Consider the following 15,604-nt stretch of genomic DNA (forward strand, 5'->3'; position numbering starts at 1 on the left):
TGCCTGAGGTCAAGCTGCTGGGATTGGGCTGGCTGAGGTGCTACATGGTGGTCTTTCCTCCCCAGTGATGCTCTCCTCAGAGCGGTTCTTCCCCTGCCCTCCAAGGGCCTGCTGGCCCCCCAGCCTCCGTCTCCCATCGTCTCCAAGAGGTCGGGATGGAAAGTGGTGGCTGCTAACCTTCCCAGGCGTGCTTTCATTTAAACGAGTCCTTTAAAAGCCCAACAGCAAGGATCGGAGTCTGATGACTTCAGAAGTCTTCGGAGTACCAAACAGCAACAATAATAATAACGGCTATTTATTTAAAGTGCCTACCATGTGCCAGGCATTGCTTGGGACCCCTTACATATACTTCTTATTTAATTATCCCAATGCAAGCATGAGGTTGGGACTTTTATCATCGCCCACACTTTATGGATGAAGGAAGTCAGGCACAGAAGGGTTGAGTAACTCGTCCCATCTGGCACAGCAAGTGGCAGAGAAGGGACAAAGCCCAAGCAACTTGAGTCTAGAGCCCCCGACACCAGACGTATTTTCAAGACGCTTTACACACATAATTATCTCAACCGCCTCTGCTTCTTAATACACTGGGTTTCCCTTTCCTCGTGCCACCAACCCTGCGAAGTGGGTATTATCACCTTGATTTAAAGGTGAGAAAACAAAGGCCTGCGGAGAGAACTGCCTTCTGTTGCCTCTGCTGCTGTGGAAATATTACTTAGGAAGCCAGTCTGGACTTAGAAGCTGCTTTGTCCTGAACACGCCCCGGGGGCTGGCTGGTGGGGGTGTAGGAGTGGTGGAGAAGGCGCAGGCTTTGGGGACAGGGGTCCAGATCTGGTTTCCACTGCTGCCAGCTGCATGGCTCTGGGAAGATTCTGGAGCCTCGTTGAGCCTGGATTTCCTGTGAGGGCAATGAAGGGAGTTATGCTCATCTCCAGGGTTACTGGGAGCCTGAAATGAGATAAGAGGCTCAGAGCAGAAGGCACATAGCAGGTGCTCAATAAATCATACCGTTTTCCTCAAAGCTATGTCTTTTGTTCCATATTCTCTTAACACTTTGCCCTGTGGGTCTCCTGTCCTGCTTACCAGATGCGAACTAGGATTCTAGTTATTTAGGTACCGGAGGCTGGAACTTTCTCAAAGTCAAGGACCGACCCACGCAACTTTAGATTTCTCACTTGGCCCGGTGTCTTTTATTTATTTTTATTTTTTGTTATTTTTTAAAGATTTTATTTATTTATTCATGAGAGACAGAGAGAGAGGCAGAGACAGAGGCAGAGGGAGAAGCAGGCTCCCTGCAGGGAGCCCGATGTGGGACTCGATCCCAGGGCCCTGGGATCATGACCAGAGCCTAAGGCAGCCACTCAACCCCTGAGCCACCAGGCATCCCGGCCCGGTGCCTTTTATGTTGCTGTATGCAATCAATTCCTATTGCAAAGTGAAAATAGGGTTTCCATTTTTCTCCTTATGAGTAATATGTGCTCATTGCAAAATGGGGAAAGAATTTTACCGACCTTGTCGTCTTGATGTGAGGATCAAAGGAGAGAATGCTGGTGAAGTGCTTACCACTGTCCCTGGTGCAGAGCTCGGTGACAACTGCTATATTATTCAGAAAACACACAATGGTATTTTTTAAAGAAGTAAGAACCATCAGCTGACCTTTGGGATGTCCTTACAGGCTTTTTCTCTGTGTATACACAGAGGCAGCCCCACAGACAGAAGATGAATTCTTTTAAAATGGGTTTATATACCATGTGCCTCTTCGCTTCAGTGCTAAATGGTGGACCCCTTACCGTGCTGTGCCGATACTCGTCGCTGTGTATTGTCCTCTGGATTGTTTGCATAGTTCTTCTTAGGGATGCGCCATGAATTACTTAGTCCTCTGTTGTCCTTGAGTTGGGCTGGAAGGTGCAGGGCAGGTGCAGACCAAGGAGGCCTCTGGCTGGCTGAGGCCCTACAGTTACGAAATAGCCATCCGGGAAGTCACCAAGGCTGACACAGTGACTTTTGCAGAGAGTCATTTCGAAGTTGCGCGCTTAGGACAATTAGGGAGCTGATCCTGTCATCGGGGCTTGGGATGAGCTCAGACACATTCCTTCTTTTGTGGCACTGGGGCAGTCCTCCGGGAAGAGGCCTTTGACTCAGCCTATTTTTGCAGTTACGTCTGAGGAGGTGTCCCTATTGCTGGGACATCTGTTTCAGCGGACATGAGTCCACGAGGCCACCGAAGACCTGCCCTGCCTGACACTGAGGGCTTTCTCGGCCACGTGAGGCAGCCGATTGCAGGTTTACTTAGCTCGCCTGCTAATGAGGGCAAAGCAGCTGGTGGAGGCGAACACAGGAGGGACCCCGGGGTGGGTGGGGACTCCCCTGCCCTGCCTTGTGTTTTCTGGAGCTGCCAGGGCCTCCCTGCAACAATCCACGCATCCTGTTCCCCCACGTGGCTGCACGGCCCCGCTCCCTGACGTGAGTGTGGGCAATACCGTATCCACGCAGGACCCTGCCCAAGGTTTCAGACCGACAATCTCTGGGGCTCGGAAAGGGGGAATGAATCTAGCTTCTCCACTCCAAGTCTCGGTTCCCCATCTGTAAAAGGGGAATGGCAGTCCTTCCCCTAAATAGATGAGGCTGGGATAGAAGAAGACAAGGCCGCATGGAGAGCAGGGAAAAGGCTCTCAGTAGCTCTCGGTCCTTGAGATCAGGGACCCATCTCTTTGCACAGAGATGGACCCGTCGCTCTGTGCCCTTGGGCACTTAGTGGAGCTTTCAGATGATGAGAGGAAAGATCCAGGAGAGGTGTCTCCTCTGACAGGCTGCAGGCTTTAGAGTGACCTCGGAGAGGTCACCCCCTCTGGGGACCCTTCCTAGGACTCAGTAGGTGGCAATTCAATTCCCTCTTGCCACAGCTCTAGGGGGCAGAGGTACTTCTCCCATTTATAGGTGGAGAAACTGAGGCTCAGAAAGGTCTGGTCTCATGTACCCATTAAGGAGCCGTCTCATGGAGCATTGGGCTCGGAATTAATCAGGGTCCCTGAGAGAGAGGGTCCCTGCGTCCTTGGGCCTGGGCTTCTGGCTGCCCTGGAGGATAGTGAGTGACCTGGGACTGGGGTGATGGGGTCTGGATTCTCCTTCCCAAGGGAGCAATGGGTCAGACAGATGGTGTCCTCCTCTCCCTTAAGGAGCCCTCCCTCCATGAGATGAGGGTGACAGTGAACTGGTGGCAATGCCACACCACAGACAAATGAACCCACACTGGGGAAGAACAAGAGGCCCGGAATCTGGCTTGGGGGGTGCAGGGTGGCTTCCAGGGGCCGTGCTACCTTTCACATTCCTCAGAAAGTTTAAAAATGAAAAGGACCGATTATAGTAAATATTAACCAGGATATGGAGCAATCAGAACTCTCATGTGCTGCCGATGGGGGTGTCAGTTGCGTAGCCAGCTTGGAAGGCTGTTTGGCAGCGGTACTAATTCTAAACACGCGTACGCCCCACGGCACAGCAATCCCACCCCCTGCTTTATCCCCAAGAGGAGCAAGTGTTCACATTCCCCAAAAGACACATATGAGAGTGTTCATGCAGCTTTACCCTGAAAGACCCCCAACAGCGAATCATGTCCATCCACAGTAAAAAGGGTATAGTGATGGGCTCCTATCCCAGATTAACTACCCAGCAAAGGGGAAAAACAACATACAGAACTATGGATGGATCTCAAACAGACAACCCTGAGCAAAAGAAGCCCCAAAAGTGCTACATGCTTCCATTTACACGAGGCCGGCAGGGGATCCATGGTGAGAAAAGTGAGAATCTGATTTACCTCTGGGAGCCTTCGGGTGTGTGGGGAATGGTCCACAGGGGTGTGCACGTGAAGAAATGCATTGGGCTGGATGTGGAACATTTATGCACATTATTGCACATAAGATATACCTCAATACAAAGTCAGAACAAGACAGCAAATGGAGGAGAAGTGCTACCAAACTAAGATCCGAAGGATAAGTAAGAACTGGCCAGGAGGAAAGGCGAACAGTGTTCCTGGAAGAGCAGCTGGCATATGCAAAGGCCCCGAGGCAGGAGTCCATGGTGTTGCTTCTCAACTTGGCTCTGGGCTCATTTAATAATGCCCTTGCACCTCCATTCTCTGTGCCTCTTTCCACTCATTTGAAGGTCTCCACTGTGGAATAGGTTGGCAGAAATCCCTTCAACAGCTCATGATTCTGGTCTACGTCAGCATGTTCCATCTTCGAGCTGTTGAGGAGGGAGCTATAGCCAGAGCAGCATGGGCAGGACTTGGAGTTCAAAGCTGGGTTCAAAGCGCAACGGTGCCATGAATTGTGTGTTCTTGGATGGGCCCCTTCACCATCCCCCCAAGCCTCAGCTTCTCCATCTGTAAGAAGGGTCTTTAACACATGGAGTTTTGGTAATAGGATACAGGAGATGCTCAACAGATGTCCGCCATATGGGAGTCAGTCAATAAAGCCTGGAATCGAGCGCCACTCAAGTCATGGCTCCCCTTAGGGTGATCTAGCTTGGCGCCGGTTAGGCCTCTGCAAACTGGCCCCCCACCCCGCCCTTGATTCCTTGCCATAAGGAGCTCAGATCACCACCTAGAATGGCGCCTGGCGGGGCTTCAAGGAATGTTGGCTCATGATGGCCAGCGCTTCTATATGCCAGGCACTGCTTTAAGCTCTTCACACATGTGGATGTGCTTAATCCCCATAATAACCTCACCAACGATTACCCTCCCATTTTACAGCGAGGGAAATTGAGGCACAGAGCAGCTGAGTGACTGGCTCACAGGCACAGTCGATGGAGCCTGGCTCTGGATCCCCTCCTCATCACCACACCGCCATACCGTGAGATGACACAGTGCCGCCCAGGCTGGCCTTTGTGAGACAGGCCTGGAGAAGGTGCTGGAAGCAACCAGGGCTCCCCCCTCCCAAGGCTGCTGACCAAGATCAGGTGCTGTCCGGGAAGCCAGTGGGACACTCTGGCGCCTGGCAGTGGTGAAACCCACGCCCTTTCCGAGGAAGGCAAACCCACCCAGAATAATTGTCGACACAACATGCAGCTTAAGCCGCGTATAAGCCCAGAGGTGCCCAGGAGGGATGAGGCCTGGCAAGGTGCTGCTATTGCTGTTGCTGCTGCCGCTGCTGCTGCGGGCACAGCCACAGTCGCCCTTCTGCCAAGCTTTTTTTTTTTTTTTTTTTTTTTGGGCTGTTGTTGTTGTCATTGTTTTCCAGGAGGAGAGACGGGACATCTCAAGAATTTGCCTGTGCTGCTAGAATTAATTTTCACCTGTAGCATTATACAGGGCTTGAAGACACTCCCTTTCTTCTGTGCCGTCATTTACTGCCCTGCCTTTCATTTTACCAGGAAGAAACCGGATAGGAATGTTCTAGAAGCTACAGCCTGGGGTGGGGGTGGGTGGTGGGTGGGGATGCAGGCGAGAGGGAGCAGTTTATTTTCTCTGGCAGCAGCACTGCGGAGATGCCAGAGAGGGTCCCTGGGTGTGGGATTGTGGGAGATGCTTTTTCCCCTGCCTCTTTACACATCTGTGGGCTTTCTATAGGTGCGTATGCAAAAGAATGGAAAACAATCAATGGTGCTAATAGCTAATCTTTATTGAGCATTTACTACATGCCCATTTGACATGTATTAACTCACTGAACCCTGACAACCACCCTGCAAGGTCCTATTTTCAGTTGAGGAACTGAAGTGCAGAAAAGAAAATAAGGTAATAATGAAGAATCCGAACGACCAAAATTTAAAAAGAAGTTGTCAGGAGCAAAGGAATGATTCACGAAGGCTACAACATGACAAAAACATCATGCTCAGTGGAAGGAGTGAGACACAAAAGACCACGGATTGTATGACTCCATTTATATGAACTGACCAGAAAAGGCCAATCCATAGAGATAGAAAGATTAGGGGTCGCCTGGGGCAAGGGATGGAAACAGGGAATAAGAGTAGGTGGGCACCAGGGATGTTACTGGGAGAGATGAAATATTCTGAAACGGATTTATAGTGATGGTTGCACAGCTTCGTAAATGTACTGAAATCCACCGGAATGAGTGAATCATACGATCAACAAAATATGCCTCAATATAGTTGTAAACCAAAGTCATATTGTTAAGGTGAGAAAAATCTAACATTTACTGAGCACCTCTTCTGCACTTGACAGGAGTCTTCTCTAGCCCTAACAGCTCGTTTTGTTTACCTGAACTCATCTTCGTGGGCCACCAGGTGCCAGGCACCACGCCTGGATATGGGGTTTATAGTGAACTAGGCCTGGTTCTGGCTCAAGGTCGCTTTCCTGATGGAGATCACGGTCTAGCAAGAGTTGGAAGGTTGGGGTGGGGATGGGGTTAGAGATGAGGATGAAAAAGCCAGCAATGGCAAGAGAGTGTACCTGGGGGCTGTCATGGGGTAGGGGTCATGCTCATGTGGCCTAAAGGAAGCGCTCCACCCTCAGATTTGGGGGGTTCTGGGGGTGGGCAGAGGTTTTATGCATGAGTTTGACACCTGCAGGCAGAGGGGTAGTTACTGGGTAAAATCGCAGGGGAATGGGGTGGGGAGAATGAAGTTATTTGTCCATTCGTTATCAATGCTTTTATTCATTCATTCAGCTACCGTTTATCGAGAACCTACCATATGCCCCCAACTCTTTGACAGAGCAGGCAGGAGGGCCATGACAGGAGGCAGGGTGGACTCATGGGTGAAGCCCTGCCCTTTCCACTGATGAGAGAAGCCATCCTTGTTTGGCAGGTGGAGGCTGGCATCCCTCTTGGGGATATGTCTTTGTGCCAGTGAATCCCTCACCCAGTGAGGACTCACCTGTGCTCCCTTTGGATGATGGATGGGCGGGGGCAGGGAGGGCGGAGGTTGGTGAGGGTGTCCAGGGCTGAGGCGATGGAAACACTGACCTCACTGAGCAGCTTGGGGCAGGATTGAACATTAGCCAGGGGGTGGGGCCAAAATTCTAGACCAGGCTTTGCCACCAATCTACTGGGTGACCTGGGTTAATCCCCCCTCTCTGGACCTCGATTCTCTTGTCTGTAAAGTAAGAGTACTGGGCTTGGTGCTCTCTGAGCTCCACCTGGCTGACATTGATGATGAGCAGGACTTCCGGCCTCAGAAACCTCCAGAGCTACATGAACTTGTCTTGGTACACCTGGGACTTTCTGGTCTTAGTGTCGAGAGCCCTGCATCAAGAAGAACTCTTGGTCCTGGGCAAAGGAAGGTAGTTGGTCACCCCATTAGAAGGACATAAGGTTAGCCTTCCCTCTCATCTTACCCACAAAGAGCAAGATACATGGTGACTCACTTTTGCTCCCATGTGGCCACAGCACTATCTTCTAGCCATTTTTTTGTACATGTCATATTTCTACAACTCAGTTGGAAATTCCTTTTAGCCTGGGTACTACTTCCCCCATTTCCTTTAGATCTTCTGGTCTGCTCAGCTACCTCCTCTAGGCCAGGTATCCGTTCTTGCCCAACAACCTCCCCCTGCCACCTTGGCTCCAGAAGGTCTTATCGGTTGTGTGTTCATTAGCTCTACCGGGACTCCTTAAACTCTTGCCTTCTGTTAGCACCAGGTCTGTGCTGAAGGAAATGCTCAGTGAATGATCATGGAGTGTCTGAATCTCTCCAATGCCCAGGACAGGGCTGGGTGTCCCCTGACACCCCAACTCCAGGGCAATGCTGCTGGGTGGGACTTATCCTTCCTGGAACAGGCTGCAGAGACCCACTTCCAAAATGTGGCTTCTTAACCCTTTCTGTCCCCCAGGCTCCTTGAGCATCTGGTGAAGCCTTTGGACCTCTTTTCAGAATAATTTTTAAAAATAGCATTAGGATGGGATCCCTGGGTGGCGCAGCGGTTTGGCGCCTGCCTTTGGCCCAGGGCGCGATCCTGGAGACCCGGGATCGAACCCCACGTCGGGCTCCCGGTGCATGGAGCCTGCTTCTCCCTCTGCCTATGTCTCTGCCTCTCTCTCTCTCTCTCTGTGACTATCATAAATTAAAAAAAAAAAAATAGCATTAGGATTACAATGAAAACATTTTTTACTAAAATACAGTTATCAATATATTTAAAAAATGTGATGTAGTAACATACTTGCTTCTTTACTAAATAATAGTAAATAATAAGATTTAGTAGTGAGTGTAATAGGATCTTAATTTCAGAGTTGTGGTAGCTTAAATGGTATTTTGAGATATTCACAGTAACTGTAGTATTGATATAAAAGTATCTTTGATTTCTATTAGGACAGAATCACAGGAACTTCTACTGCCTGCCTGTACTCGTGATCAAAGGAGATGCTAAGTACCATTTAGAGATTAGTGACAATAAAGATAGGACTTTTGTCCATCCCAGTGTCATAAATTCTATCCTGGAATTTCTTGGTGGTGAGGGAGGGGGTGGTCAGGACCTCCAGCTTTATGGCAAAGGGGTTTTGATGCTTTAGGTTAAATAAACAAAATCACCAGGAGCTGAGAGAACAAAGAGCAAAGGACAGTGACCACACCAGGTTGGGCAAAGCAGAGAAAGGTTTTAAGACAGGTGAGTTTCGGTGCCGAGTGTTGTAAAGGTGAGCCCATTTTGGCAGGGAGCAAGGAGCTGTGGTTGAGGGAAGGAAACACGGGGAGGGTTTGCTCTTGTGACCAAATCAAAAGCAGCAGATTAACACAACAGGCATGACCTCCTCCCAGAGCAAGCCCAAGTCTCCTTTGTGTCTCTTTTGTCTCTGAGAACACCAAACCATTGTCCCTATAAGACAGGGTACCTGCCCTCAAGCTTACACAGGAGACCAAACACAAAAGTTAATAAGACAAAATTAAATTGCGATTCAAAAAATGCAGCTGGAAGAATGTGGAACACGCCACGTGTCTGATTAGGTGTACACAGTGCAAGCCACAGGCGTCAAGGTGTGGGTCATCTGCCCTCGGAGGTCTCCAGGAAGGATCAAACGGGAAAATGCACAAGAGGCCGGCGGTGTGGGATTGCGGGTTAGAGAATGTGCTTTGGGATTGCTTGTCGCTCCTCTGGTCTCAGTGACCTTCTCTGTAAAATGGGGATGATAACTAAGTATGGCCCCTGACACAGGGGAAGCGCTCAGTAACGGGAGCTATTATTATTATCAATAAGAGAAGAATGATGGCTGTTTGCAATTTGGTTCAAGGGACTCCAGGAGGCTAGAGAACCTGGGTCTTAGGTGTGGTGGATGTGAAAGGATGGAATGAACGAACGCATGAAGGATTGAATTCTCGGGTTGGCTCCGCCCTCCAGACTGGTTCCTTCCCCCCCGCGGCCCCCTAAGCGGTTGGAGGGAATACCCCCCAGCTGTGGGGGCCCCAGCGATGGGCGTGTGAGTGTGCAGCGGCGGGGCTGGTCATCCAGGGCCGGGAGCGGCTGTGGCCGGGCTGAGATTTAGGGTGTCACATTCCGGGACGGTCTCCGCTCAGCCCTCCCCGGCGCGGCACCTCGGTGGGCCCGGGGACCCGCCGACCTCGGGACCCCTAGGCGGGGCAAGCGGTGCACGGGCCCGCCCGGGTCCACCACGTGGGGGACGTGCGGGCGGAAGCGCTGCCCTATCCGGGGAAGGTCGATCCGGGCCGCCCCAGGCTGGAGTGGGGGTGGGGGGCGGACGCACCCTCGGGCGCTCGGGCCCCCCAGCCCTTCCAGGACACGCCGTGGGACTTTGGGGCCGAGGGTGTCGCGATGGGGAAGGGAGGGATGCGGAGCCTCCCGCTTAGAGGGCGTGGGGGAAGGGGCGCCCTAGCGGGGAAACGTGCGCGGCTCGGGCTGCCGGTCCCTTTAAGGGGCCGGGCTGGCTCTGCGGCGGAGCCGGCTCACCGCGGGGCTGGCGCAGCTCTGCGGTCCGGGTCCCCAGGCAGAGCCTCGGAGCCAGGCGGGGGGCGGGGCCCGGCGCGGGAGGGGGCGTGGTCCGGCCGGGAGCTGGGCGGAGCCAGCGCTGCAGGCAGCCCGTCAACGCCGCCCGGGGCGCGCGGGGGGCGGAGCCACGGGCGCGGGGGCGGGGCCCGGCGCGGGAGGGGGCGTGGTCCGGCCGGGAGCTGGGCGGAGCCAGCTCTGCAGGCAGCCCGTCAACGCCGCCCGGGACGCGCGGGGGGCGGAGCCACGGGCGCGGGGGCGGGGCCCGGCGCTGCGGGCCGCGGGGGCGGGGCCTCGGGCTCGCGGAGCGCCGCAGAGGGAGGCGGGATGGGCGGGGCGAGGGCGGGGGCGGGGCCGGGGTCTGCAGTGGGCGGGGCCCGCCGCAGGGGCAGAGCCGCCGGGAGTCCTCTGCGCGCGGCTGCCGCGGCGCATCCACAGCGCCCCTGACAGCCCCGGCGCCGGGACCCGCGCCCCGCGCCCCGCGCCCGCGCCCGCGCCCCGCGCCGCCCCGCGCAGCCTTCCGGCCTCCCGCGCGGCCCGACTCCCGTCCCTCGCCTCGGCGCCCACACCCGGGGGCGGCCCGGCCCGCTGTCGCTGCGGGGGCCGCGTCTGGCGCGCATCTGGAACCGCCCGGCCGGCCGCCCTGGAGCCCGCGCCCGCCCTGGCCCGGCCGCGCCGGGAGCCCTGCCCCGAGCTGGAGCCGCACCTGGAGCCGCGGGCCCGGGGCCCTGAGCCGCGCAGCCGGCGCATGGTCAACTCGCTGCTGTTCGGGGAGATGGCCTTGGCCTTCGGCTGCCCGCCGGGCGGCGGCGGCGGGGGCTGCCCCGGCGGGGGCGGCGGCGGCGGCGGGGCCGGGCCGGGGCCGTCCCCGGTGACGGCGGCGCTGCGGGACGACCTGGGCTCCAACATCCACCTCCTCAAGGGGCTCAACGTGCGCTTCCGCTGCTTCCTGGCCAAGGTGCACGAGCTGGAGCGGCGCAACCGGCTGCTGGAGAAGCAGCTGGAGCAGCAGCAGAGCGAGCGCGAGCGGCGGCTGCGCTACAAGACCTTCTCCCGCGAGCAGGCCGTGCAGACCGGGCCCGAGCTGCTGCGGCCGGCGGCGCCCGGCGCGGGACTCGGCAGCGGCGGCGGAGCGGCGGCGGGCGCCAACGCCAACGCCGTGGCCCTGGGCGGCCTGCCCCCCGGCGGCGGCTCGCACCCGCAGCACTACGGCCGCCTGCCCGGGACCATCTGGAGCTACACGCAGGTGCGGCGCACGGGCGGCGGCGGCGTGGAGACCGTGCAGGGCCCCGGCGTGTCGTGGGTGCACCCCGACGGCGTGGGCGTGCAGATCGACACCATCACGCCCGAGATACGCGCGCTCTACAACGTGCTGGCCAAGGTGAAGCGCGAGCGCGACGAGTACAAGCGGAGGTGAGTGGGGACCCGCCCCTCCCCCTCCCCTCGCCTCCCCTCCCCCTCCCCCTCCCCCTGCAGCTCGCGGGGCGGGGAGGGGGCGTCCGGGTCCACGGAGGCCGCGGAGTCAGTCCGTGCGGCGGGAGGGGCCGGGGCGGCCCGCTGGTCCTAGCAGGTGGGCTGGAAGCCGTGTTTGCAGCGCGCCCTGCACACGCTCGGACAACTCACTTACTGGCTCCAAGGATGGGGCTGGGTGCCGACTACCGTAGGGGACACCTCGGCGCTGTCATTGGTCCGGGCCGGTTGTTTTCTGGGTGACATAATAAGCGAGCGCTGGTGTTTTATGTGATCTCATTTAGCGCTCACGCCAACGCAGCGTGTAAGGCCTTCTTATCCCCATTTTGTAGATGAGGAGACTGAGGCACGGGCGATGCCGCCGGGCTTGCCTAAGGGGGCTTGGCCGATAGTGGCAAAACCGGGATTTGAGCTAGTGAACTGAACCACTTTTGGCTAGTTCATCTTCCTCTCTAGGTATTTTCCCAAGGATGTAGGAGGCAGGCTCCCCTCCCTCCATGGGTGAAACGGAAAAAAAAAAAAAAAAACTTAACCAAACCAACCCCCCAGGCTTTAAAAAAGATTTTTTTTTTTTTTGGTCCCTTGAATTAAATGAGATCATGTGTTTGAAAATAGGTAGCTCTGTCCCTACCAGCTAGGGCCGGAGTCTACCATATTGCTCCAGCTCTGCAAGGGTCCAGTTGGCAGGGTTGGATAACCAGACCTCCACCAGACTGGCCGCAAGCTTTTAAAAGCGCCTCTCTTCACCCCTCTTCTCCCCACCCCCTACTGTCATGAGCACCAACAGCCACAGCCCTAGAGGCTCACAGGAGGTGAGAATGTTGGTCTGGACACTGGATGTTGATTGGACCCAGACCACCATCTCTGGCTGGTGTGTGAGGCTGACTGCCTGCAGGACCGGCCTGCACATTCCTGCCTAGTCCCGATCCCCCAGATTCCCCAGCCGGGAAACCGACTTTGCTTCCTGCCTGCAGCCTGGCTGACGGGACTGATGGCTCAGCTTTCCAAGAAGAGGAGAGGGGTCTGTCTGTAGTCTCTCAGGCCCTGGTGGGGGCAGGGCCCTCTGCTGTCCCAGGCACGGGCGACTCTGCATTGGGAGCCTCCGCGGCTTCCGACTCTAGGGCTTGGAGGGTGTTGTGAGAAGCCTCCTTCTTTCCACTCCTTGAGTCCTGGTGCTCACATGAGCAAAGAAGTCCGGTCAGGGAACGTGAGGCGTGGATCTCCTTCATCACCTGCCGGGGAGATGGTCGAACCATTTGGAAGCCTGTTTGCTCACTGGAGAGAGATAGGAGTAAGAACATCTACCCCCCAGCTGCAGAAGGGGAGAGTAGGTTGGTGATGCTTTTGGGAAGGTATAGAGTAATCAGCTGATGTTATTAAAGGTGATAGGCATTGGCAGGCCAGCATGGACCAGAGGCCCGAGATGAGAGATGAGACGAGAGTCTGTCTCATGCAGGGTGGGCCTGGCTCTCTGGGGGGAGGTCTTACACCCCGCTGGGGACCAGCCACTCTCTTGGGCCCATCTTCTCTTGAGGACTTGAGAATGGCCTGGTTCCCTGCCTTGGCGGTGGGGAGGCTACCTCTGTCTCTGTGGGCAGCTTCTCTGGGGTGGGGTAGGGGAACAGGCACTTGCTCTCGATGGTGAAACACAGAGGGATGGGCCCTTCTGTCTCCCAGTGTTGATCGTGTCGTCATGCCTCAGGCTTGTGCTGTGTTTGTTTTATTGTGTGTGCTTTTTGGACCTGGCTACTAAGGAGATGGAAAAACTGTGCCCAATCTCAGAGAGAGATAGGTTGACGTTGAGCAATGCTCTGTTCAAGTTGCACGCAGGGCGTGGGGTGTGATGTCAGCTTCTGGCGCTGGCCTGGAATGAGACGGGCACTGCTGGGGCAGGTGGAGTGTGGGTGCCTCTCCTCCCGCCCGCGGGGCTGCATGAAGCACCTTCCCTTCCTCCATATTTTGGTGAACTGGGGAGGTGCATCTTTTCTGAAGTTGATTCTGGGCTCAAGTTGAATTTTTCCAAAGCAAGTGACTCCCTTCTTTGGGACTCCGTTTCCCTATCTGTAAAGTGAGGGGTGAGTGGGCTAGCACTGTGCTCTTTGAAGCCCCAGGCTTCCTTGGAGAGGGTCTTGGAGTTCCTCAAATATTACGTAAGACTTAATATTTTAAATTATATTACAGTGTTAATGCGGTGATAAAAATGTGCTCACTTTTAAGTTCTTAATGTCAACTCATTGTTAATTGTTCACTTGTTAGTAGTTGGCCTCAAATTAAAGCCACCCTCCTGTCTTCACTATTTGTCTGAAGAGTACTCTGAGATTGCAGAGCAAACCGCTAAAAACCCTTCCCATTTGTAGCTACTTATCTGTGTGAGTCAGGATTTTCCTGAAACTCTGCAGCCAAAACTGGAGATAGAATTAAACGGAATGTGGTACTGTCATCCATGGTCCCTGTTCTAAATGTTAATGAATCAAAAATAGCCTCATCAACTTTACTGATAGAATTCAGAATAAGTAACTGTTCTATTATGCGAATTTACAGTATAAATGTATACCAGTAACATTCTGTTTTTACTTGTTTCTGTATTTGGGTTTCTCATGAGAATTTCCTTTGGGAGGAAGGCAGGCATCTCAACAATTTAAGGGAAAAAATTTAAAAACCACTGGGCTAGATGATCTCAAAAGGTCTTCCCAGCCTTGAAAAAATACAATCTTGAGTTTGAGCTCCCAAGCCCACTTCTGGTCTCCTGTCCATAAGAGATGTCAGAGTCTGGAGGGATGGGACCACGGTGTTTGCTCGGGCTGTTGGCCACTGAAGGCTTTAGATCCTTTCCGGCTGTCTAGCACAGAGCCCCAAGCAGTGACCAGTGGAAGGGGTCTGTGCCAGGGAAGGAGAGCTTCGAGGGTTTCCTCCGGTTTACGTGGAGGAACTCACAGCCTTGGACACCCCCACTTGCTTCCCCAGAATGCAACCTGGTGCGCGGAGCTCTGAGTTCTCCAAGCTGGAGGCATTTCGGTTCTACCTCTGGGATTTGTGGCCTTATCCACGTACCTACCATCATCTGTATTACTACTTATGTAAAACTATTCTTCAGCAGCGTTTTTGAGGTGTAATTTGCATATCATCAAGTCCTCTTATTTTAAGCGCACAGTTCAGTGATTTTTTTTTTTTTAAGTAAATCCACAGAGTTGTGCAACCATCACCACAATCCAGTTTTAGAAAAATTGCATCACCCCCAAAAAGAGCCTTCATGCCAGTTTGCAGTTAATCCCGATTCCCACCCCGGCCCAGGCAACCCTGATGTGCTTTGGGTTTCTATAGATTTGTGTTTTCTGGACACTTCATATAAATGCAGCTGTAGCGTATGTAGTCTTTTGTGTCTGCCTTCTTTCACTTAGATAATATTTTGGAGCTTCACCCATGTTGTAGCCTGTTTCCTTTAGATTGCCTACATTCCTTTAGATTGGTGACTATTCCACTGTGTGGACAGACCACATTTTGTTACCAGTTCACCTATGTAGTCAGTAGAATTAATTAATTAATTAATTTATTGTCAGTGGAATTTAAATGTGAAGAGTCACTCGTGTCCCCCCTCACATCCTCTCAAGTGCCATCAATGGCATAGGAACCATGCCTTGGAAACACCAACCCAAGGCAGAGCCCCTGGCCTGGGGCGCCTGGACCCTGGCTTTGGTTTCCCCTTGGTCCAACCAGCTCTGAGCTCTTGCCCGTGAGGGAAATGTGGTTACCCAAACTGTACCGTCGACAAGGTTGTCAAGCGTTGATTTGGAAACCAAAACAAACATCTCTGCCCTGTCACCATCCAGCACCACCAAAATGTCCTGTTCTGAGTTTGCAAGCTGGGGGCTTTTCGCTGGAGATACCCGCTGAGTCTATCTGAGCTTGAAACAAGTGGGGATTTCTCTGCATCGCATCCGAGACACTCAGACTCCTGGTCTGGCTCTGCTACTAGGTGCTGTGTGACCTCAGGCCGGTTGCTGCCCTCTCTGAGCCTTAGGTCCTCCACTGTTGCAGGAGGGGATTCCTTTTGGTGAGCCCTCCCAACTTGCCCTATACTTTTGTTCTGTGACTCAAGGGGGTCCAGGTCGAGGCTGTTCATCCTGCCTTGCGGACTGGCAGCCCTCCCCCTCTCCTGCCCCAGGCCCGGTGTGGTTTGGAACCGTCTGTCTGGGTTTCCCTCCCTCCCCCTTCAGGTTGCCAAGTGCTGTGCCCCTGACTTGAGTTGGCATGAAGGGC

General features: G+C 54.3%; 1 protein-coding gene across 2 annotated transcripts in view; it reads left to right on the forward strand.

The window, feature by feature from the left end:
- The first annotated feature begins 10,610 nt into the window (after positions 1-10,610).
- The window catches only part of IFFO2 (intermediate filament family orphan 2), a 48,530-nt gene continuing 43,536 nt past the window's right edge, over positions 10,611-15,604 (forward strand). For both annotated transcript variants that reach the window (XM_077899401.1, XM_077899402.1), the window contains exon 1: positions 10,611-11,290. In XM_077899401.1, the coding sequence (XP_077755527.1) occupies positions 10,626-11,290 (665 nt within the window). In that variant the 5' untranslated portion in view covers positions 10,611-10,625. The remainder of the gene's footprint in view (positions 11,291-15,604) is intronic.

Source organism: Canis aureus, chromosome 5, assembly GCF_053574225.1.
Source record: "Canis aureus isolate CA01 chromosome 5, VMU_Caureus_v.1.0, whole genome shotgun sequence".
Taxonomy (NCBI): Eukaryota; Metazoa; Chordata; class Mammalia; order Carnivora; family Canidae; genus Canis; species Canis aureus.